This window comes from Heterodontus francisci, chromosome X (genome assembly GCF_036365525.1).
Source record: "Heterodontus francisci isolate sHetFra1 chromosome X, sHetFra1.hap1, whole genome shotgun sequence".
Classification (NCBI taxonomy): Eukaryota; Metazoa; Chordata; class Chondrichthyes; order Heterodontiformes; family Heterodontidae; genus Heterodontus; species Heterodontus francisci.
In genome coordinates this window covers 5,706,654-5,728,963 of record NC_090421.1, presented here as the reverse complement: position 1 = coordinate 5,728,963, position 22,310 = coordinate 5,706,654, and the positions used below count along the sequence as shown (strand labels likewise).

At 44.5% G+C, this 22,310-nt stretch overlaps 1 protein-coding gene across 4 annotated transcripts in view; it reads right to left on the bottom strand.

The window, feature by feature from the left end:
- The window catches only part of LOC137358700 (tensin-2-like), a 236,442-nt gene extending 223,110 nt beyond the window's left edge, over positions 1–13,332 (bottom strand). For 2 of the 4 annotated variants that reach the window (XM_068024922.1, XM_068024923.1), the window contains exon 1: positions 8,070–8,283. In XM_068024922.1, the coding sequence (XP_067881023.1) occupies positions 8,070–8,168 (99 nt within the window). In that variant the 5' untranslated portion in view covers positions 8,169–8,283. Of the gene's footprint in view, positions 1–8,069; positions 8,284–12,538 lie in introns of those variants that run through there. The other 2 variants (XM_068024925.1, XM_068024926.1) reach the window with 2 other exon arrangements.
- Between the last annotated feature and the right edge of the window lie 8,978 nt (positions 13,333–22,310).

The window sequence follows — 22,310 nt, the reverse complement described above, 5'->3', positions numbered from 1 at the left end:
AAACAAGGATGAGAATTTCAAATCAAGACATTGCTTGACCGGGAGCCAGTGCAGGTCAGCGAGCACAGGGGTGAGAGGGGAACGGGACTTGGTGCGAGTTAAGCCACAGGACAGCAGAACCAGACCCCAGATTACCATGAGCAACAGCAGACAAGGTCAGCTAACTTTAGTGAAATCCTGTCGAGTCAGTTAGCTGGAGTTCCAAGATGTTAAACGAGATTGGACCTTCTTTTCACTCCACATTCTTTTCTATATCTCTGTTATATTAGCAAATTCAATTCGCAATAGGGGGTGTTCTTACATGTAACCAATACAGACAAATGAGAAGGCATCCTGTGGCTCTAATAACAATGAGGGTTAATCTCTCTCTCCAATTTATTGCTAGGCCTGCCAGACCTCAAACTCTACTGGGAACCATGAGCAATTACCTCACATAAATAAAACCAAATTTTCATCTCGAAAATCTACATTGTCTGCTCAGCACATGTTTAAAACTCAAAAGAGATGCGACCTTTACCCTGTCTGACAGACGCTGGTGACAAACTGTTTTAATCCGTTCCAGGCTGGTAAATTCTTGAAGAGGTATTTACACTTCCATTGTTACGGGGAATTTAGATTGTTCAGGACAAACTTCATTACCAAACAAAGGGGCAGAAATCAATTATATTTTACAGCACGAAAAGCAAAGATTGAGAGGGAATTATCAGTTATTCCTTAGTGGTGATTTTTTCTTGGCCTTTGTCAGAATTTTTTAATATACTTTTTTCTCGCCTTTTTAAAGACCAGTCAGAGAGGGTTAGACAGAGTTTTGAATGTTTTAAATGTGGTCGGAACAGCTGTAGGGTTAATGCCACTTCGCTTGGAGTTTTCAATAACACACAGCTTTGGCTGAGTTGAATCAGGGCGAGTGCAGCAATTGTCATGGCCCATGAACACATCTGTCAAAAACAGCTACAGTCAAAGCTCATTCTCACCAAGTGAGAAGGCGAGGCATAGAATGATACTCCTGACTCACCAAATTACCAAAACAAAAAGCTTAATCCTCATGGCACAGTGTTTGCCAGAACCAACAGACACACACCAATGGCTCCACATAAGCAGAGCTGCAAACGGTTTTCCCTCCGTGCCGATACGTTTCATGCTTTAAGCGCTACTAGCAAGTCCACACTAAGTCTATGAGCTAATGTGTACTGGGTTGTGCGCCAAATACCATTGATTTGATCATTGACCCACACTGGGCAAAATTCCCCATCTGTTCCAGAGAACGGAGGTGCCTTATTCCACATGCTCCACATTACCTGTCGTTAGCTAGTCCCATTAGTGGGTGTAATGGGCATCAGAGGAGCTCTGTACCAGCCTCAATAGTGACAGGAGCTCTTTGAGCAAATATGACATACTTTAGAGGTAAAGGGTTATTTTGCTGCTCATCAGAGTGAGTGCTGGAGAATTCAGCACTCATTTTCTCAGGTGTGCTGCCCACAAAGTTACAAAGTATTTGCAGCACAGAAACAGGCCATTCAGCCCGTCTGCTCCATGCCAGTGTTCATGCTCCATACAAGCCTCCTCCCACTCCTCTTCATCTCACCCTATCAACATATATCCCTTACTCGCTCATGTGCTTATCTAGCTTCCCCTTAAATGAATCTATAAGAATCGCCTCAACCACTCCCTGTGGTAGCGAGTTCCACATTCTCACTCTCTGGGCAAAGAAGTTTCTCCTGAATTCCCTATTAGATTTATTAGTGAATATCTTAAATTTATGGCCCCTAGTTCTGGTCTTGTCTGCAAGTGTAAACATCTCCTCTGCGTCTACCCTACCAAATCCTTTCATAATCTTGAAGGCCTCTATCAGGTCAGCTCTCAGCCGTCTATTTTCTAGAGAAAAAAGCCCTGGCCTATTCAGTCTTCCCTGATAGTTCTAACCTCTCAGTTCTGGTATCATGTTGACCAGAATCTTTTATATCCACCTGAACCAGCAGACAGGGCCTCATTGGGAACAATAACATTAACAACAATAAAGCACCTCTCTCAGCCCTGAACTGCAGTTAATCTAGATTGTGCACTGGATGCCTGGAGTGTGTGATTGTTTTATCTGAATATGTAAAATGTAAAAAAACAAAAGATTAAGACTCAGCCTGATGACTAATATCAATTAAAGCAAGATCAGTTTAGCAAAACTGTTCTCTCTCTAAAGTTATGGTTGGCTCAGGTACTAGGGGCCATTCTGATGATGCCACCTAAAATGGTCGTGCAACGTTAAGAGTTAAAGTCGGTTAGCCAAGAGACTGCCATCAGTTCAGCTGACAGCTGCTTGACCTGTGGAATACTACATCCTGCTTTCAGTGAACTGGGAAACAGCTAAGCTTGGAACACGACGGGCAGCCTCTCCCTTGGACAGGCAGCCTGACAAATATTATTCAATGCTTCGAAATAGTCGGTGTCCTTCCCCACTATATAAAATAAAAATGTAAATTATCAGAGGAGGTTTCACCCTGTCTGCCGCTCCAAGACAGCGAAACGGAGCTCGTGAGGTTTTACTGCCTCTGATGCTAAAGCAGTGATGTTTCAAGTCCTGAAAATCTTTTACATTTTTATCTTGTCTCAATCTGAAGTGTCTCAGTTCCACCGAGGATATTAGATCCAGTTGTATTTCAGCAGATGAAGGCACATAATTTTAGTCAACAATTAAAATCCTTAAGCTGAGAAACATTTCTTTATAGAAACATTTTTATGAACACCCAGAGCTTCGTTAAATATTGATTTTATTGAACACTTGTGTTGCATATGTGACTCATTAGAAAGGGGAGTGTGTAGCCCTTTGACAGGATGTTGAGTCACACATGTTTAAATCTGTATTACCCTGAACTCCACTGTTCTCAAGAGTGGAGCTGATTTTCCGCAGGTTTTTTTAGAAAGAAAACTAATCTGGCTCCCGCGCAGAACAGTTGGAAACATGCTGTGATGAAAAAAAAGATTTATTTGGAAACGTTTTATTTTACAACAGGGCAACTTAAAGGGGGCACCGTCTTTCTTAATTGAGGGGCTATGGGAAAAGAGCAGGGGCGTGAGATTAATGAATAGCTTGCCCAAAGAGCCGGGAGGGGTACAAAGGGCTGAATGGCCTCCCTCTGTGCTGCATCATTCGATGATTCTATGAAATGAAAAATGGTTTGCGAGCCACTTTTTTCATTCCATGGTTTGCGAATTTTCTCCAGCGAGGAATGTTAGAGCTGGGACTCTTTCTATATCAGGCACATGTTGCCAGCATCAAGCACTCCCACATGGCTTAGATGCAGAGTGAAGCTACCTCTACCCTATTCCACTCCAAGAATAAGCCTCACTCCCAACCTCACAAGAGCGTCCCCCATTGCACCAGTGTAGCACTTTTCCATTTCCCACGCCTTGTGGCCTCTCTGAGCAAGCCCCTTACAAACCAGCAGTCAGAGGTTTTCATCCTTTCAGTTTGGGGTGAAATCAAACCCGGGTCCTGGTCTGGATTAAGTCGACCAGTATCAGCTGGGCCAATCAGCAGTGAGGTACAAATTGGGTTCAGCATTCCCAAGTTAGGGGAAGGTGTTGGGGGTGGTGGAATGAACAGGCTTGGGTTCCTGCCCCTGATTCCTGTCCAGTGACTAAGAAAGTACGAATGTGTAGACACTGGGAAAAGCCAGGATTGCACAGAGCGTTAAGTCGCCACAAGATTGCCGAGAATAATTAGACTCATATGAAGAGTGGCATTTGGGTGACTAAACCCTGTGGAACCAGTACCGTTGAACATTCAGGAGAAGCCTGGGCCTACATTCTTATTTAAATGGTTATACTGAATATAAAATTATAGGGACCGTGCTCACAAATCGGCAGAACTGGTTGCCCACAACTTTACCCGCCCCTATTAAAGTAAAGGAAAGGAGGGAACAGGAAAAGTAACTCTTAATTGCACGGACTTCAGCCAGAGCGTTTGCAGGCCCCGGGTTCTGAGGTTACTTCAGGACTGTGACGTAGTATGTGCACGTCTCCTTTGTGTTGTGCAGTGTTTGATTCTCCATACGTTGCAACAGTACTTGACTTGAACACAAAAATCTAGGCTGACACTCCAGTGCAGTACTGAGAGAGTGCTGCCCTGCCAAAGGTACTGTCTTTCGGATGAGACGTTAAATCGAGGCCCCATCTGCCCTCTCAGGTGGATATCGAAGAGGAGCAGAGGAGTTCTTCCCGGTGTCCTGGCCAATATTTATTGCTCAATTAAATCACAAAAACAGATTATCTGATCATTATCACATCGCTGTTTGTGGGATCTTGCTGTGTGCAAATTGGCTGCCAAGTTTCCTACATTACAACAGTGACTACACTTCAAAAGTAATTTATTGTCTGTAAAGTGGGATGTCCTGTGGTTATGAAAGGCGCTATATAAATGCAAATCTTTCAGGACATACAGTATGCTTCTGCGGCCCTTGAAAACTCTCAGTACATGGGTTAATTGCCAGTCTTCTGCATGAGTTTTAGCTCAATGCTTTATCACCGAGTCCCACTTGAACACAAGAGAAAAATCTGAATTTCAAAATTAGTGCTTGGCAAAGTTCATCATTAAAACTGGCTGAGAGGCTCAGGCTGCACTCTGACCTAGGTGGTTAGTTCACTGTGAACCCCAGTGTCTGGCAGAAGCTGCACAAATCTCTTTGCACTGTTATTTGGGAACAACATTACTTCCCATTTCAGCTGCAGTCCAGTATGGTTAAATGAGAACAGTTTCAAATAAACTATTTCTGTGCTTAAAAGTGAAATCAACTCAGGCAATTGACAACAAATACATGCACAGTACCAAGATGAAGCTAAATTGCTGCCGATGCTCCATAATGAGATATAAAATTTGTGACTGTGTGCACTTCCCATCAATTTTTTTCTTTACATCTTCCTATATTTACTATGGAAACTGGCTATGTAAACCTGTCACACTGTAATGACACCATCCCAACAGTGGAGGTGCTGCAGTGCCACCACTGCAAGGACGGTGTCCTTGCAGTGTGACAAATTTGTACAAGATGTCTCCATCACAAATGTGGACTTAGAGGTTTAGATTGGAAATACAAAAATTAGGAGACTTTAAAATGGAGATTGAATTACCTCTGCAGCTCTGGTCTGATTATCCTCCAAGTTCGAACCCAGCTTCACCTGAGGTCTACACTTGGCTCTGGCTCCCTGTGACACGAGAGATGGGCTAGAATACTTACATTAGCTCTCGCTGAAGCAACACATTGATTTTAAAATGCTCTTCCTTGCTTTCAAATCCCTCCTTGGCCTCGCCCCCTTCTTATCTCTGTAATAAGGGGCAGGCCTTTTAAGACTGAGAAGAGGAGGGGTTTCTTTACTCAGAGGGTGGTGAATCTGTGAAATTCTCTACCCCAGAGGGCTGTGGAAGCTCAATCATTGAGCATGTTCAAGACAGAAATCGATAGATGTCTGGATACTAGTGAAATCAAGGGATAGTGGAAAAAATGGCATAGAGGTAGATGATCAGCCATGATCTGTTTGAATGGCGGAGCAGGCTCGACGGGCCGAATGGCCTACTCTTGCTCCTATTTCTGATATTCCTATCTCCAGCCCCACAACCCTCCGAGATCTCTGCACTCCTCCAATTCTGGCCTCCTGAGCATCTCCGATTTTAATCACTCCATCATTGGTGACCGCGCCTTCAGCTTCTTAGGCCCCAAAAGCTCTGGAATTCCCTCCCTAAACCTCGTCAAATGTCCACCTCTCTGTCTCTCTACCTGTCTCTCCTCCTTTAAGACACTCCTAAAATGTACCTCTTTGACCAAGCATTTGGTCAATTGCCCTAATATCTCCTTATGTGACTTGGTGTCTAATTTTGTTTGATTATGCTCCTGTGAAGAGCCTGGGATGTTTTACTATGTTCAAGGCGCTATATAAATGCAAATTGTTGCTGCTGAATACAGATAAAAGTTTTGAAGCACGCCTGTCCTAACTTCAGGTGTTTCATTTCAGCATCACTGCACCCAAAGTTCGGTGTCCTGCTTTTAAAAAAAAGGTATTGAAAGTAAAGAAAAAGGAAAGCCAGTCATTTCCTGCTGTCAACATGGAGAAGAAGCGATAGATAGAAAATGCTGGAAATACTCAGCAGGTCAGGCAGCATCATTTCTTTTGCCAGTTCTGATGAAGGGTCACTGACCTGAAATGTTAACTCTGTTTCTCTCTCCACAGATGCTGCCTGACCTGCTGAGGATTTCCAGCACTTTCTGTCTTTATTTCAGATTTCCAACGTCTGCGAGCTGGTGATTTATAGGCAGCTGCCCATCTACAGTGGAAGATCGCCAGCAATTGACCTATGCTTGACCTCAGGATGTGTCTATTCACAGCAATGTGGCCATAGAGGTCAGGCAAAACACAGACACAGACACACACAGTTCCATCTTTTCCTCATAAATCCAAGCCTCCTCTGGTTTGCCAGGAGCAATGATACCTGTTAGTGTCAATTGTAAAACCCACAAAGATCTGCGACTCCATATTTAATCAGCTCCCCCCCCCCCCACGACGCCAGGAACAAGGTGCAACGTCTTCTCTCCGTCGAGACACAGCTAATGGAGGTATCGACCCCACCACCTCTTGAGGCAGCAGCACCGCCAGTCGTGTAGTTTTCTGCCCATGTACAGTTTGAATGCTCAGAGGTTAGCAAGGCAGCTTCCTGAAGACTTCAGTGGGGAAACTGCGGTGCCAGCAATGGAGGCACAAATTGCGTCTTTCAAACATTTGCATAAGTGCAAGCTTGTGTCTGCTCAGTTGAACGTCCAATGCTCTGGTGCTGTCCAGCTGCCCCTTGCATTGTACATGGGGGTCAATCTCTCATTGCCCCAGCATATTACAGAACCTGGACTGGCTCCGTTAACATAGAGGGCATCAAGGTCACAGGGCAGCAACGCTGCAACCTGGCAAGACTGAATACTTTGGGTACAAAATGTGATAAAAAGAGGAATTCCTGAAGATTGTCAAATAGTGCCACCTAACAAAGCAGTACATTAGTACCCATAAGACTTTGAATATATTATAAGTACGTGGCCTTTTCTTTGACATCGGAGGCAGTGCATTCCAGGAAGATTTGAGGAGCTCAGTGACTGCAGCCAGAAAAGCATTCTCTGCATAATCAGATCTCAGACTGCACTGGCCAGCACACACATTGTTACTTTTCTATTCAATGTGCATGAGGAGTCCCTGGATAATAAGCTCTCTGGACAGCCAGCACAAAGCAAAGTGCAGCTTTTCCTATTTTTTGGTACAATGTTTCCTTGGGTTAGTATCACAGAATTCCGAGCTCTCTCCCATTATTCTACCAAGTGTCGCTCCATTCCCAGCGCCAGTAGATATTATTAGCCATGCAGGTCCTATCATAAGTTCTTCAATTCTACTGGTCTGAACGGCTTCCTCAGGTAACACAATCAAAATCTGAAACGCTTTGGCCAACTGATAGAAATGGGCGTCTTAAAGGAGCGCCTTCCTCATAAAAACTTGCAAGTTTTGCCAGACACTTGACACAAACTGAGTGGTATCATCCTGTCACTTGCATGTGACACCACTGCATTAAAAGCTCTGCTTTGTCCCGAAAACAATAGCAAGAGATTTTTTTTTTTACGAGGGCAGTGTCCCTTTAAAATTCCCATCAGCTTCCAAAAGCAGCATGTTGGCTTTCTCCCTTTTGCATGTCACTTTCAGTCCTTTTTTTTTTGTTGGCTCCTCAAGGTTAAATTCTCGTAAATAAAACATTAACAACTCATGTGTTACCAGAAAACAATTACAGTTACTTGACCTTTGCCCTCCCCGCCTTGCCATATATTAAAAAACAGAAAAGCATGTACGTTCTCAGCAATGGTTTCAATTAAAAACAAGCCCGGCAGGGCAACAAAATCAGAACCTAGTTATTCTAACAGGATGTATAACTTGTCTTACTGTACAAAAGACTGTAGGAATGCAGGGCAGAGCCACAGTGGAAGAGCTTCATAAATAATAGCTAACGCACTCTTCCACAAGATGACACACACAAGTCACAGGATGCTATGAAATACCTTTGTGAGCCTCATCTTTTCTTTTTTCCTCCTCGCAGATTCATCTGGGGACCCACACAGCTCCTTTCCGCAGCAATCGAGACTTAGAGCACAGCCCATACAGTTCTCTGATTATGGCTCTGCTCGGGCTCCCAGGGAGATGTTTTTCTTCCCCTCTGGAAAACTGAGCGGAGTTTACTTCAGGCGCAAGGACCGCCTCTGCATTCACCAACACTCTGGTCACAGCAGAACAAAACTTCGCAGTGCCAGATGTGGCTGAAGGGGGGCTGCTGTTCCCCTCCCCACAAACAGGTGTCAACAACGCTCGCTATTAACTGGCTGGGATATGGAGCCTCAGCCTCCAATTGCATTGACTGGGGCTCGGAATTTCATAACACAGCCATCAATCAAAACGGGTTTTCAAAGAACAAAGGATGACAACATGCTGAGAGTATTTAAATTCAATAGTGAGGTTTTTCGCCAGCTTCTTCTGTTCGAGGAAACTGTAACCTGCAAACAATTACTTGAACTGGAGAAGAACAGCCAGCTCTATTTGATCCAGACTATACTATCATTCTCCACAGCTCTGTAATGTCTTCAGGGTATAGAGGGAGAGCAGCCAAGTCGTTCACGACTGTATAAGTATGGGCGACACTCTACCATGAGCTATTATGCTCTACTTGGTACAGATGTGAAAAGAACCAACCCCAGAGATGCTAATGGTTTCTCCGCCATTGTGTACATGGTGAGGACTTGGGAGCCACACTTTAGCAAGGATTTCGAGGTCTTGGAGAAGGTACAGAGGAGATTTACCAGAATGGTACCAGGGATAAAAGACTTCAGTTATGTGGAGAGACCAGGGAAAATAGGGGTGGTCTCCTTAGAGCAGAGAAGGTTAAGGGGAGATTAAATAGAGATGTCAAGAGCATGAAGGGTTTTGCTAAGAGTAAATGAGTCATAGAGTTATACAGCACAGAAACAGGTCCTTCGGCCCATTGTGTCTGTGCTGGCCATCAAACGCCTATCTATTCTAATCCCATTTTCCAGCACTTGGCCCATAGCTTTGTATGTTATGGCGTTTCAAGTACTCATCTAAATACTTCTTAAATGTTGTGAGGGTTCCTGCCTCTACCACCCCTTCAGGCAGTGTGTTCCAGATTTCAACCACCCTCTGGGTGAAAACATTTTTCCTCAAATCCCCTCTAAACCTCCTGCCCCTTACCTTAAATCTATGCCCCCTGGTTATTGACCCTTCCGCTAAGGGAAAAAGTTTCTTCCTATCTATCCTATCAATGCCCCTCATAATTTTCTATACCTCAATCATATCTCCCCTCATCCTTCTCTGCTCTAAGGAAAACAACCCTAGCCTTTTCAGTCTCTCTTCATAGCTGAAATGCTCCAGCCCAGGCAACATCCTGGTGAATCTCCTCTGCACCCTCCCCAGTGCAATCACATCCTTCCTATAGTTTGGTGCCTGTATGAGAAACTATTTCTATTGGCAGGTGGGCTGGTAACCAAAGGACACAGATTTAAGGTGATTGGCAAAAGAGCCTGAGGCGACATGAGGAAACATTGTTTTACACAGCAAGTTGTTATAATTGGGAATGCACAGCTTGAAAGGGCGGTGGAAACAGATTCAATAGTAAATCTCAAAAGGGAATTGAATACATTTGCAGGGCTATGGTGGAAGAGTGGAGGGGGGGCAGTGAGTGGGATTAATTGGAGAGTTCTTTCAAAGAGCCGGCACAGGCACAATGGGCCGAATGGCCTCCTTCTGTGTTGTATCATTCTATGATTCTATGACTGGGCACTCCTCTTTCCCACCTCCCCGCGTAACCCCCTTCTGTCTGCTTCCTTGTCACAGAGTTGTCTCCCAGCGACTCTGCATCTTTAAGATCCCCCTTCAGCCCCTCCCCCACCCCCAACCTCCGCCCTTACCTCACCCCCCCCCCCAACAGCACATCTCCACCTCAAACCTCAGTTGTGTTCTCCTGAGGTTCACCACTTACTGAGAGCAGCCACTGAGAAATCAGCAGCAGCATGGCAATATCAGAAGGTTTTATTCAGTGACCCCCCACCATGGAGCCTCACTTGGCAGGGCTGCAGCTCAGAGAATTGGCACCATCATGTCAAAGCCCTTTCTCCAACCCGTGCTCCCTTCAAGTGTGGCTCCTCACTTTGAGCACATCGCTGTTACATTTACCCTCAACTGTCATGTCTACGACAGAGGCAACCCAGATAACAACAACTTGTATTTGCACAGCGGAATATAGCGAAATACCCGAGGTGCTTCACAGCAGGGTTATGAAAGAAAATTTGACACCAAGCCACGTAAGGAGATATTAGGGTAGGTGACCAAAAGCTTGGTCAAAGAGGTAGGTTTTAAGGAGCCTCTTCAAGGAGGAAAGAGGGGCGGAGAGATTTAGGGAGGGAATTCCAGAGCTTAGGGCCCAGGCAGCTGAAGGCACGGCCACCAATGGTGGAGTGATTAAAATCAGGGATGCTCAAGAGGTCAGAATTGGAGGAGTGCAGAAGGTGTTGAAGGCTTGTGAAACAAAGTCAGGGCTTTTTTATTTCCACTTATTGGAGTCTCCTCAGCTAACAAGGCTTTTTAAAAATACAAAAGCACAGATAAGCAAAAGCCATTCCGCCCATCTAGCCCACTACGCCCAGAAGCTGTAACCTCCCACCTCTGCCTCCAAAATGAAACTTCCGAGAAGCCGTGGGGGAAGATTTTCTCTCTGCAGTTTGTGTAACAAAATCTTAAACAGCTTTACAACCGAGATTACAATTTCATGACATTTGGTGCACATGGGGAAATCTTGGAGTCCCTCTCCACCCTCCATCAATCCGTACATCTCCCTGTTGCTCAGATTTCCATTAAACCAGTGATTAAATTGCAGTGGAGCTTTCTGCAGGAATTACCACTCTGTTGAAGCCCGAGAACTCCCAGGTTTCCATGTACCTTCAGCCATCACCTATCATCAGGATCTGAAACAAAAGACTGCAGGTCACAGTCAAGCATTGGAAGGTTTCCAGTTCGAAGTCTGTTCTCCCTTTGTAGCTGAACCGATAAAGTGTCAGTGCCAGGAATTAGATACTGGAGGAGATTCATAAGATTTATAAATATCAATTGCCTGGAGACCAGACTTTCCCTTTACAGACCAAAGCGGAAGCTCATTATTTGGGATGGTCTGGCAGATACAGTTACCATTATGGAAAACCAGTAAGTGCTACTCTAGATAGACGAAAAAATTAATTTGCTCCTGTGCAAATGCCCATGGTGATGAGAATCCTCATTGACCACATCTCGGAGCAGAAAAGATTTCAACCAAGGCAATTCATTACATCTTAGTGTGTGTCAGCTGCCACAATACCATACCCAGCAACACACCCATTGTGGAAAGGTCAGAAGTCAATGGAAGTGGAAGGCAGGTACAGGATGAGGAACAGGGTTACATCCTGTCCCAGGCTTCCGATGCGTGTCTTCTGATGGCTTTCCTCCAACAACACTCAGAGGTCTGGGAACAAGCTGCTTGCCCACGCTTTTTGTGGAATAACGCATGAAACATTCATTCAAACAAGAGTCAAGACGTCAATCCCAAGTCACAGATGAGGGGCTAACAAAGGTAATTCTCTCATTGTTTATTTAGAGATACAGCACTGAAACAGTATCTTCCTTAAAGCAAATTTACCAATTCATATTAAAACTTTCTACTTGCCCCACCAATTTTCTCCCCTCCTGAAGGTGTTGACTCATGTTAAGTATCATTCTACAAGGAATGACTGCCCCCTGAGTACCTTTACCACCCCCCCCCCCCCCCCCCCGCCCCCACTTCCATTCCCCAATTCTCTCCCTTCTTTTCCATTCTTCTGGGAATGTTTTGGTCACTGCAACACAAGAGGTCCATGAAGCCAGTGTGGAGGAGAGCAAGTGAGGCTGAAGCTCAGCATTAGCAGGACAATCAGTGAGGAACAACTAGGCGTGCTGGGGCTCTTGACAAAAAGAGAAGTCTCAAGGGGAATCTTAGAGAGTTACACAGGAGACTTAATGGGATAGAGAAGATAAAAACTGAAACAATAATATGAGGCAGCAGGACAAGAGACATGAATTCAAGATTGGTGGAAGGTAAGTTTAGGACAGTCAGCAGGTAGTATTTCTTTACACAGAGGGTGAACAACAGCTGGAATGGGGAGTTAGGGAGTGTGATTGAGAACAGGACTCTGGGGACATATAAAAAATAATTAGATTCTGTAATGGGAAGAGAGCAGGGATGGTAATCTGAAAGATGAAAGCCAATGGGCTGAAGGACTTTCTTTGTACAAACCATTCTTGTCATTGTCTCACGTTATCAGTGGAAGCATCACTTCATCCAATGCCCTAACCAGGCCATCTGAATCCCAACCAGAGGTTCAGAGGCTTTACTCCCAGTTTTAAGGACAGTGATCGAGACCACATTCCCAAGACAAACAGACTGTTATCAACTCACCGGATGACGCACAGGATCAGTTAATGTTGTATGAGGCTCGGCAAGTACAATCGCAGACAGCATCCCACTCGATGAGGGCAGGATGCTTTTTTTCCTGGAACGCAGCCACAGTTCTGTGCATTGTGATCATATCAAGTGCTGAACTTTCGCCTCCTGTTCTTTTCTAAGCTCCAAATAAGTCATACCTCGAGTTTGTACAGTCACTTATTATGTGCAGTGCAGATTCTTGTGGCCAAAGATTCTGATTCTGGTGAAAGGTTAGAAAATCTTCAGCGGTTCAAGGAAACGCTCACTTGTCACCTTCTTTGCCAGCATGGATTTGATGGGCCAAATGGCCACCTTCTGTGCTATAATGACTATCACTTATTTTAATCCTTCCCTTTGGGTTTGGTGAAGAGGTGGGTGGTTTTGTTTGCATTCATATTTTTGGAGCTATTTTGTATGTGGTGGGTACAAGACTATTACACAGTGTGATATTCTAACTCATTCTTTCTCAGGGCCTCAAACCTGTGGAACGTTCACCTCCCTCAGCCTTCCCTTATTGATTTACATAGTTTACAGGCTTTTAAACCCTAAGCTTGGCCTCATATAATCACTAATTTTCAATTTGTCATAGGAAAAAAGAATAGGGTTGTTACCTTGGATAGATACGGCCCCAATAGCTGAGGGGCAATTTTCATTTGAACACCGCTCTGATACTCCCCTACTCTTGTTAACCTTGGTGATGTCCGACACAATGAGCTTTGGCCCTTCATTTAGGTTCCGTGTGCTCACCATTGGCTCCATTCCTCTCCTTGGCTGCTATCTGAGGCTAAACCAGACCGTTCACAACCTTGGCCTCTTACCTGACCCTGAGCTGAGCTTCTGAACACATATTCACACCCTCACCAAAACTGCCTAGGTCCACCACCACAGCATCATCCGTCTCTGTCCCAGTCTCAGCCCATCGACTGCTGTTTGCTGAAGAGATTGAAGTAAGCTCCCAGCATGAACCTGGTGTGTACAACTTCTGGAATCGGTTTATGATTGATTACAAGTCTGCCCATTTACAGAGTTGGCTGGGGCTGCCTCTTTGTAAACCTCATTCCATCTCCACTCTGTCACGTTAAATAATCTATGCAGGTATCACTCAATCCCTTCTCCCCCCTGAACCCCATCTAATTGCCCCTTGAACCCATTTACATTGTCCACTTCTATGTCCTTCCCCGATAACATAGTCCACAACTCAATGACCCTTTGAATTACCTTGTCTGATTTTATCTGTTCTCTTACTCCCACATTTGTAAACTCACTTTCTCTGGCATTCACCTCAGTCGAGTTCTCCAGTTCAATTTTGTGATTTCCTTTCATAATTTTGAAGACTCCTATTAGGCTGCTCAAAGTCTTTACTTCCAAGGAAAATATTTGTTAATTTTCCGTAGTTTTCGAAAGAAACAAAACGAGTTCTATCCTTAGCATCTGTTGTACTTGAAATAAATACATTCTCCATTATCAGCTTTTAAATCCAGGGGCCTTAGATCAATCTAACATGCAAATTATATTTGGAAAGATCAGCTTGCCAAAGGCCACATAGTACATGTGTACAAAGAAGCTTTTTTTGGCCATTTTAAAACAAAATTGGATCTTAAAATCTTTTAGCTGTAAGCAGAACATTTTTACAAGTCATTTCCTATACACTATCAACCTTTAGAAAAGTTTAAACGAAATATTCCTATTATATGTCTTGGGGTCAAGTTCAGAAATGTTTTGAGAAAGGCATTTTTCATCACAATTTCACACTGTAGTCACCAGCAATCATCAACAAAATTCAATCACCAGCTAACTGCGTAATATTTTCAACTATTTACAGAAATCTCTTCTCCGTTGGTCTCCCCAAGAACTTCAGAGATTTGATGTCCTGTTCCATTTAGAGTTGCAAAGTATTATATAGAATGTACAGCACAGAAACAGGCCATTCGGCCCAACTAGTCCATGCTGGTGTTTATGCTCCACACAAGCCTCCTCCCACCCCTTTTCATCTCATCCTATCAACATATCCTTCTATTACTTCCTCCCTCATCTAGCTTTCCCTTAAATCCATCTATAATATTCACCTCAACTACTCCATGTATTAATGAGTTCCACATTCTCTGGGTAAAGAGGTTTCTCTTGAATTCCCTATTGGATTTATTAGTTATTGTCTTTTTTATGACCTCTGGTTCCAGTTTCACCTGTATGTGGAAATATCTCCTCTACGTCTACCCTATCAAGGTCTTTCATAATCTTAAAGACTCCCATCAGGTCACTTCTCAGTCTTCCCTTTTCTACAGAGTTCACTGATCTCAGTCAAAGTTGTGGTGGTGGCACTCCAGTTGGCCTCAGTGTCCATAGGCTTATGAGGGGGAGGGAAAAAGGCCAGTGTTTCTGCTCCTGATCATTATCCCGTGGCCTTGATGGGGTTGTGCAAGTGCAGACGCTGGCTGAGATCTGACTGTGATACTCCCCCTTGATTGAATAGTCCAATTGCACTTATTGCCCAGCCTAACATATCAAAAATGGCCACTTGGACAGGTGTCAGAGGTCACTAGCACCCATACAAAAGCAAGAGGGCAACAATATAAATGAAGGAGAAAACGTGAGCTGCCAGCATATAACTATAGAGGGGTGCAGCCTTTCAAATTGTTTCCCCTCAAGGTCAACAGATTCCTGTCCATCTGGAGCTGGGCCTAGGCCTACTGGGCTCCATGAGCTGGATATCTTGATGAGAATTCTGCCTTTTACATTTTTTTTCTGTATTTGTTGATGAGCTAGCTGATTAGTGCTGAATAGGACAGGATTTCCAACATGTCACTGGGCCCCGAGAGGATTCTTGAGAGAATAGCAGGGAGTTCCCACGGTCACCAGATTTCTGGACCTGCCAACGTCCCACCACATTGCTTCTGTTGCTGTACACTAATTAAAAACTGGCGCCATCTTTTAGAAAGTGGGACAGGGATGCGTGAGCTTTTAAAGCCAGCTGCTGCTTCTCCAAGGTGTTCACTGCGGGTTGCATTCCTTTACAAGCCCCTTTGGAAGCTGGCCTGGTCGCACCTTTTGTGGAGGTGTATGGCTCGGCTCTGTATCGCTACAGCCACTTGTGGAAGGTGGGATCTGACGGATAGACGTGAATGTGCCGCCGTCCTAGGGGAAACCAGCATAATTTGTGCCCATTCCTGCTATGGCACTAGGACTGGGCACCGTCTCCACATGGCCATTGGTCTGCAGGAAAGCAGTCCGAATGGTGCCAATGAGATAGTGTTTGCAAACCAGTCCCAATGGCTCGGAAGCCAGAAGAGACAGCCCTCTCCATTTGAATACTCCGGGCCTGTTTGGCAGCATCCGCAGAAGGAGCAAGGACTGCCTTTAGGACCTAGGAGTAGGAAATAAAAAGAAAGAACTTGCATTTCTATAGCACCTTTCACAACCTCAGGATGTCACGAAGTGCTTTGCAGCGACACTTTTGAAGTGTAGTCACTGTAGTAATGTAGGAAATGCAGCAACCAATTTGCACACAGCAAGCTCCCACAGCCAGCGGACGAGATAATGACCAGATAATATATTTATAGGGGGTCCCCAGGAACAGGTCAGTATTTACAGGGGATGACGACACACAGAACAGTAAAGTACTGATGAAACCAATGGGGGGGTGGTGGTGTTGGCACACTATCCCACTGGGAGGATAACCTGCTCATCTACCACCTGTGCTAGCTGGCTCACCAATACATCCACGGGCACTTTTATGGACATGGTTGTCAAAAACTAGAAATCTATGAAAACAGACTCTTCCAGACTTCCCACATTTTTCTAGTCTGTAACCACGGGCTTGGTGCCAAAACATTAAGAATGATGGTATTGCAGCGATGTTCGGAATCTATCTCCAGTACATTTGGATTTTTTTTCCCCCTAAACTACTCTGGAGCATATGAAACTTTATGATTTACTTCTGCTCCAAAATATTTCCACTGCAAAGTTCTCCCACTCTTGGCAATCCAACTATTCAACTGGATTCTCAGAGGAGTAGGACATCAGTTCACGTTGCTTCATGTTGCTCTCTTTCCGTGTAGTGCAAGCTCTCTATTCGCCATTGGCGTCCAGTAGCGTGGCTAAAACTACACCCCTTCCCCCACCTCACTGTGCCAATAAAGCGACCTCTTGTGCTTCTGAAGACACTGCTGCCGAGATAACTGAAGGTACGCTCACTTCAATCTCTCTGCCTCACTTAACTTATATTAATCAAGGAGCAGGCAACTGTTCTCCTGGAGAGGACAGTTACATCTTTTTGCTTGTTGCAGTATTTCACCTCATAGCTTTCATTAATATTTTTCCCATTTTCCAATTTGCCACAACTAAAGTCCCTTGACCATTTGTTGCAGCAACGCAAACACTTCAGGTCCCATTTACGCTGGTGTTGCAGATGCCATCTTGGTTGAGGTCCTGAGTTGGAGAGGTGGAGTTCCCACCTATGATGTACTAGGAAGGAACGAATGAACCTGCATTTCTATAGCGCCTTTAACAATCTCAGGATGTCCCAAAGCGCTTTACAGCCAATGAAGTACTTTTGAAGCGTGGTCACTGTTGTAATGATGGGAATGTGGCAGCCAATTTGCGCACAGCAAGCTCCCACAAACAGCAGTGTGACAATGACCAGATAATTTGTTTTAGTGGACCCCGATTCCAATTTTGAGGTACAAATGGCCTTGAGAAGCCTAGCCTGCCAGCCTTAAAGGGACCACTGGATGTCACTCTTCCTAGGCTCCAAAAAATCCTCGGTCCCACTGCAAGCCCGTGCAAGGCCACCTGGCCGGGATCCCCTCTCACACCCATCACCGCGCACACCCACCAAGCTCTGACTGTTGGATGGCTGTGTGTGGAACTCAGCCAATTTCCCGCACAACCCAGCCAGTGAGCGATTTCAGAGGTCAGGTTTAGCCCTGGCAAATGAGGCCGAGCCTCGAAAAGGGCTCAGGCCTCACGGTGGTAAAAATGGGCAGGCAGTGGGCACACTCTGCCAGCCCACTACCCATTAAACGAAAATGGTGCAGTACCAAGCCAGCAAGCCCTATGACAAACCGAAGGATGCAATACATTGGGTACATCACAAGAGGGACATATCAGCCCTTAGACGGAGCTGAATGCCTTTGTCCTGGGTTGCTAAATTGTTAATATACGAGTGACATTCCACTGCCAAACAGCAAGCAGTACAAAGACATCAAAGCAAGCAGCAACAGAACAGTAATCTGCAACATATACACAATGAAATTAGAGATAACATTTTTTAAAATCATAAATACAGGAAATCAGAACTAAATCTAGAAAATGTTGGAGATTGTAGTCAGGTTAACACACCTGTCCCACTCACCCTTAGTGGAAATAATCTTTGTTTGGTATGCAGCATTTTAAAATCTACTTACAGGCAAGTTAACTATTCATTACATCCTTGTGAAAGCAAGGCTGACTGCTCGAATGAAGGAACCCATCTTAAACATTAACTTATTTGTTCTTGTTCAGCTGCTGACCAACCTGACGTGTCTTTCCAGATCAGAGACAACAGCATTGACTTTTCTGATCAGGACTTTCCTTTAAAATGAAGAAAATCTCGAGGTGCTTCAGGAAGAGAGATAGTGAAGCCGGACGCCAGGCCAGGAGAGAAGAGACGAGGAGGGGGGGGGGGGGCTGAAAGCTAGATCAGAAAGAGGGGCTTCGTTTTAAAGGCGGAAAGGGTTGGGATGGAATTCCAAAGAGTGGGGTCAAGGCAGTTGAAGGCTCGGTCGTCACACGTAGGGATGAAGGGAAGTGGAGGATGGGCAAAAGGTTGGAGTCAGAGGAACAAAGTGTTCACACGGGAACTGAGGGCTCAAGGAGATTGCAGAAATAGAGTGGACCAAGGCCATGGAAGGATTTACAGGCACGGATTTTGAATTGGATGCTTTGGGGGTGGGGTGGAAGGGTGCACAGGGAACCAGGATAAGTCAGTGAGCCCAGTGGTGATGGACAAGTAGAACTTAGTGCAGGACAGGATATGTGCATCAGAGTTTTGGACTCTGTGGTTCTGGTCGGAGGCTGGGAGGCCAGCAAGGAGATCATTTGAGTCAAGTCTGGAGATGACAATGGCATGGATAAGGATGTCAGCAGCAGAAGGCTGAAGTGTGAAAAGTAGCAGAGATGAAAGTAAGGGGTATTGTTGATGGATAGCGCCTGCAGTGTAAAAGAACAGAGAAAGAACTTGCACTTCTATAGCGCCTTTTACAATCTTATACATGCCAAAGCACTTTACAGCCAGTGAAGCACGTTTGAAGTTGGGTCACTGTTGTAATGTAGGAAACGACACAGCCAATTTGCGCACAGCAAGCTCCCACAAACAGCAATGTGATAATGACCAGAGAATCTGTTTTAGTGATGTTGGTTGAGGGATAAATATTGGCCAGGACACCAGGGAGAACTCCCCTGCTCTTTGAAATAGTGCCATCGGATCTTTTATATCCACCTGAGAGGGCAGACGGGGCCTCGGTTTAACGTCTCGTCCGAAAGACAGCATCTCTGACAGAGCAGCACTCCCTCAGAACTGCACTGGTAGTACTGGCCCAGATTATGTGCTTGAGTCTCTTTAGCCGGACCTGAACCCACGAACTTCTGACTTACCCACCGAGGCATAGCTAATGCCTAACATTGCAAACTATCTGATCTAGTTGGGAGGAGGAGGGAATCAGTGGCAAGGAAGTGGGATTTGAGGCAGGGGTCGAAGAAAATGGCTTCACTCTTCCTGATATTGAGCCGGAGGAAGCTTTGCTTCATCCAGGACCTACCTGATTTCAGACCAGAGTAGTCAGGTTGCTGTCTATGGTCATGAGAAATGATGACAAGATAGAGCTGACTGCCATGTGAAAGCTGACCTCTGTCTGCAGATAGATCATCATTCAGCTAGTGACTGGAGTATCCTTGGCAACAGTCTGGGAGCAGGTCAACCTGTCAGCCATGGAATGGCGTTGGCTCCGAAAAGACTTAAAACATGATTTTTTTTATATATATAAAAGTAAAATCTAAGGCCTGGTTCTGCCTTTCTTTTGTAAATGAATGTCACTCCTAGAAACATTTAATTCCAGTCATCACTTCCACACATTAATTTTACAGACAAGGCAACAATACTCAACTTGTATAGAAAATAATTCACATATTTAACCTTCTTTAAAGAGAAACATTAAGAGCCAGCACTGAGAAGCTGAGGCAGCGGAGCAATCCCTCCCTTTGACATAGAGTGGGCCTTGATAAAGTGAACATCAGTACATGGTTTACTAAGGTGTATAAAATTTCATGAAAACTCTCTACGCCGATAACCAACTGCATCAATCATACTCATGTACAATTAAGTTAAAATCCCACTGGGTAGTGATTTACAAATCTTAATACACAGACCAGTAAATTGGGCCCTTGGCCAAAAGAACATTTAATAAGTTTGACTGCGACGTTCATTTTTGTTGGTTAACGCAGGCTAAAATTCCGGACTGTTAGCAATCAGATTAACGCTCACTCGAGGATAGGAAAGTAATCTGACCCTACCCTTTTAAGGACTGGGTCATATACAATCTGTAACTTTTCCAATACCCAGACCAGCCTTTCTGGAGTTTCCAAATAATTTTGTACTCAGAAGAATTTAAAATAAGTCAGACAACACGCTTAGATTTTTTTTTACCAGAAGTGTGAGGTTATAACTATCAAGAATGGATGAACAGACTGGGGGGTGACCTAATAGAGGTCTTTAAAATTATGAATGGTTTTGATTGAGCAGATGCAGAGTGTTTCCTCTCATGGGGAAGAGCAAAACTAAAGGCCATCAATTATAAGATAGTCACCAAGAAATCAAATTGGGAATTCAGAAGAAATTTCTTTACCCAGAGAGTGGTGAGAATGTGGGACTCGCTGCCATAAGGAGTAGTTGAGGCAAACAGTATGGATACATTTAAGGGGAAGTTAGACAGGCACATGAGGGAGAATGGAATAGAGGGTTACAATGGTCGAGTTAGATGAGGAAAGATGGGAGGAAGCTCAAGTAGAGCATAAAGGCTGGCATGGACTGGTTGGGCCGAATAGCCTGTTTCTGTGCTGTATATTCTTTATAATTCTATGTTACCTCTCTGGCCTCAGGCAGGTTGGCAATCTGCACGTGTGCTTCTACCATCCTGGAATAAACACTATACGATGCATGAATAACAAGAGGATTCACTTGTCTTGAGTTTCCTCTGGTAGAAGTGCTTCAGCTCTCCTTTGCACCACATTCAGCCTGCTCAGCTAAGGCCAAGAGCTCACCATACACAGAAGTCCTCATAATATAATCCGGGACCCATTTATGTTGTGCCTTCCATTAGGCTGGGTCCCTCTGTTCCCAGGTTCTGCCTTAATAGTCAGTGATATAGTGGAGGTGGAGTTTGTTTACCTGCCAAGGGCCTAGTTTGATGCTCAGTTGAGTACAGTTTAAGAACCAATCTTGCAAAATCTTTTTAAAATTCATGCCTATCCTTGCAAGTTATAGTTTAGGAAAAAGATTTTGTTTTTAAACACAAATATTAAATTCACCACAAAAGTGTGAAAAACACCTCAATAGCACAAAGTACTCTTAACCGCGATCACCAAGACTGCTTCAGTTCTAACGATCACAACAAATATCTTACTCTTCCTAATAGAATTCTTTTTCTGCTTCTTATTTTTCATGAAGTAATGTTGAATGGAATCCAAAATGATTCTGATACTTCAAATCACTTTTTCCACCCCAGTTTCCAGCTCTGGCAGTTCAGCCCATTGAAGTGAGTGGAAACAGGAAATGGCAGCAAGAAACTGCAACCTTTCTGCACAGTGTCATGCTTAAATATATGCTGACCACAGCTTTATACTTGATGGCAGGGGTACTGGCAATACTGCCTGCTGGCCAGCTGAGACCCTTCTAAGCCTCTGATGTGGCCCTCAGGCAGTGGTCTACTTCCAGTCTCACTTGCTGTTTTGATGGCTCTGATCGCAGTCAGTAAGATTTGACAGCAGATCTGACCCAATGTGCAATAGCAAAGCTCTCACTTGACCCACAGCCCAGTATGGGCAAGTCACCTCTATTCAGGCTCTCACCACTGGTCGGGAGAGATATAGAGCTCTAGATATTTATCTATAGCTATCTGGATATCTATAGTTTTGTAAATAGATTGGAGAGGCTGGGATTGTTTTCCTTAGAGAACAGAAAGTTGAGAGGAGATTTGATAGAGGTGTTCAAAATCATGAGGGGATTGGACAGAGTAGATAGAGAGAAACTGTTCCCATTGGTGGAAGGGTCGAGATCCAGAGAACACAGATTTAAGGTGAATGGCAAAAGAACCAAAGGCGACATGAGGAAAAACTTTTTTTTAAATACAGCAAGTGGTTAGGATCTGAAAAGATGGCAGAGGCAGATTCAATCGTGGCTTCCAGAAGGGAATTGGGTAAGTACTTAAAGGGAAAAATATGCAGGGCTATGGGGAAAGGGCAGGGGAATGGGACTAGCTGGATTGCTGTTGCAGAGAGTGACGTGGACTCGATGGGCCGAATGGTTACTGCACAGAAGGCAGCCATTGTATGAAATATATATTATATTCTGCCACATTTTGTCCATCATAGCTCAAATGTCACACTTTAGGTGTTGCACATTCTCGAATGCAAAGCATGGTTACACAGAGGAAATTTGTATTTTGGTGTGCTTGTTATAGATGTTAAACACACCTAGTGGCACACCCACTGTCAG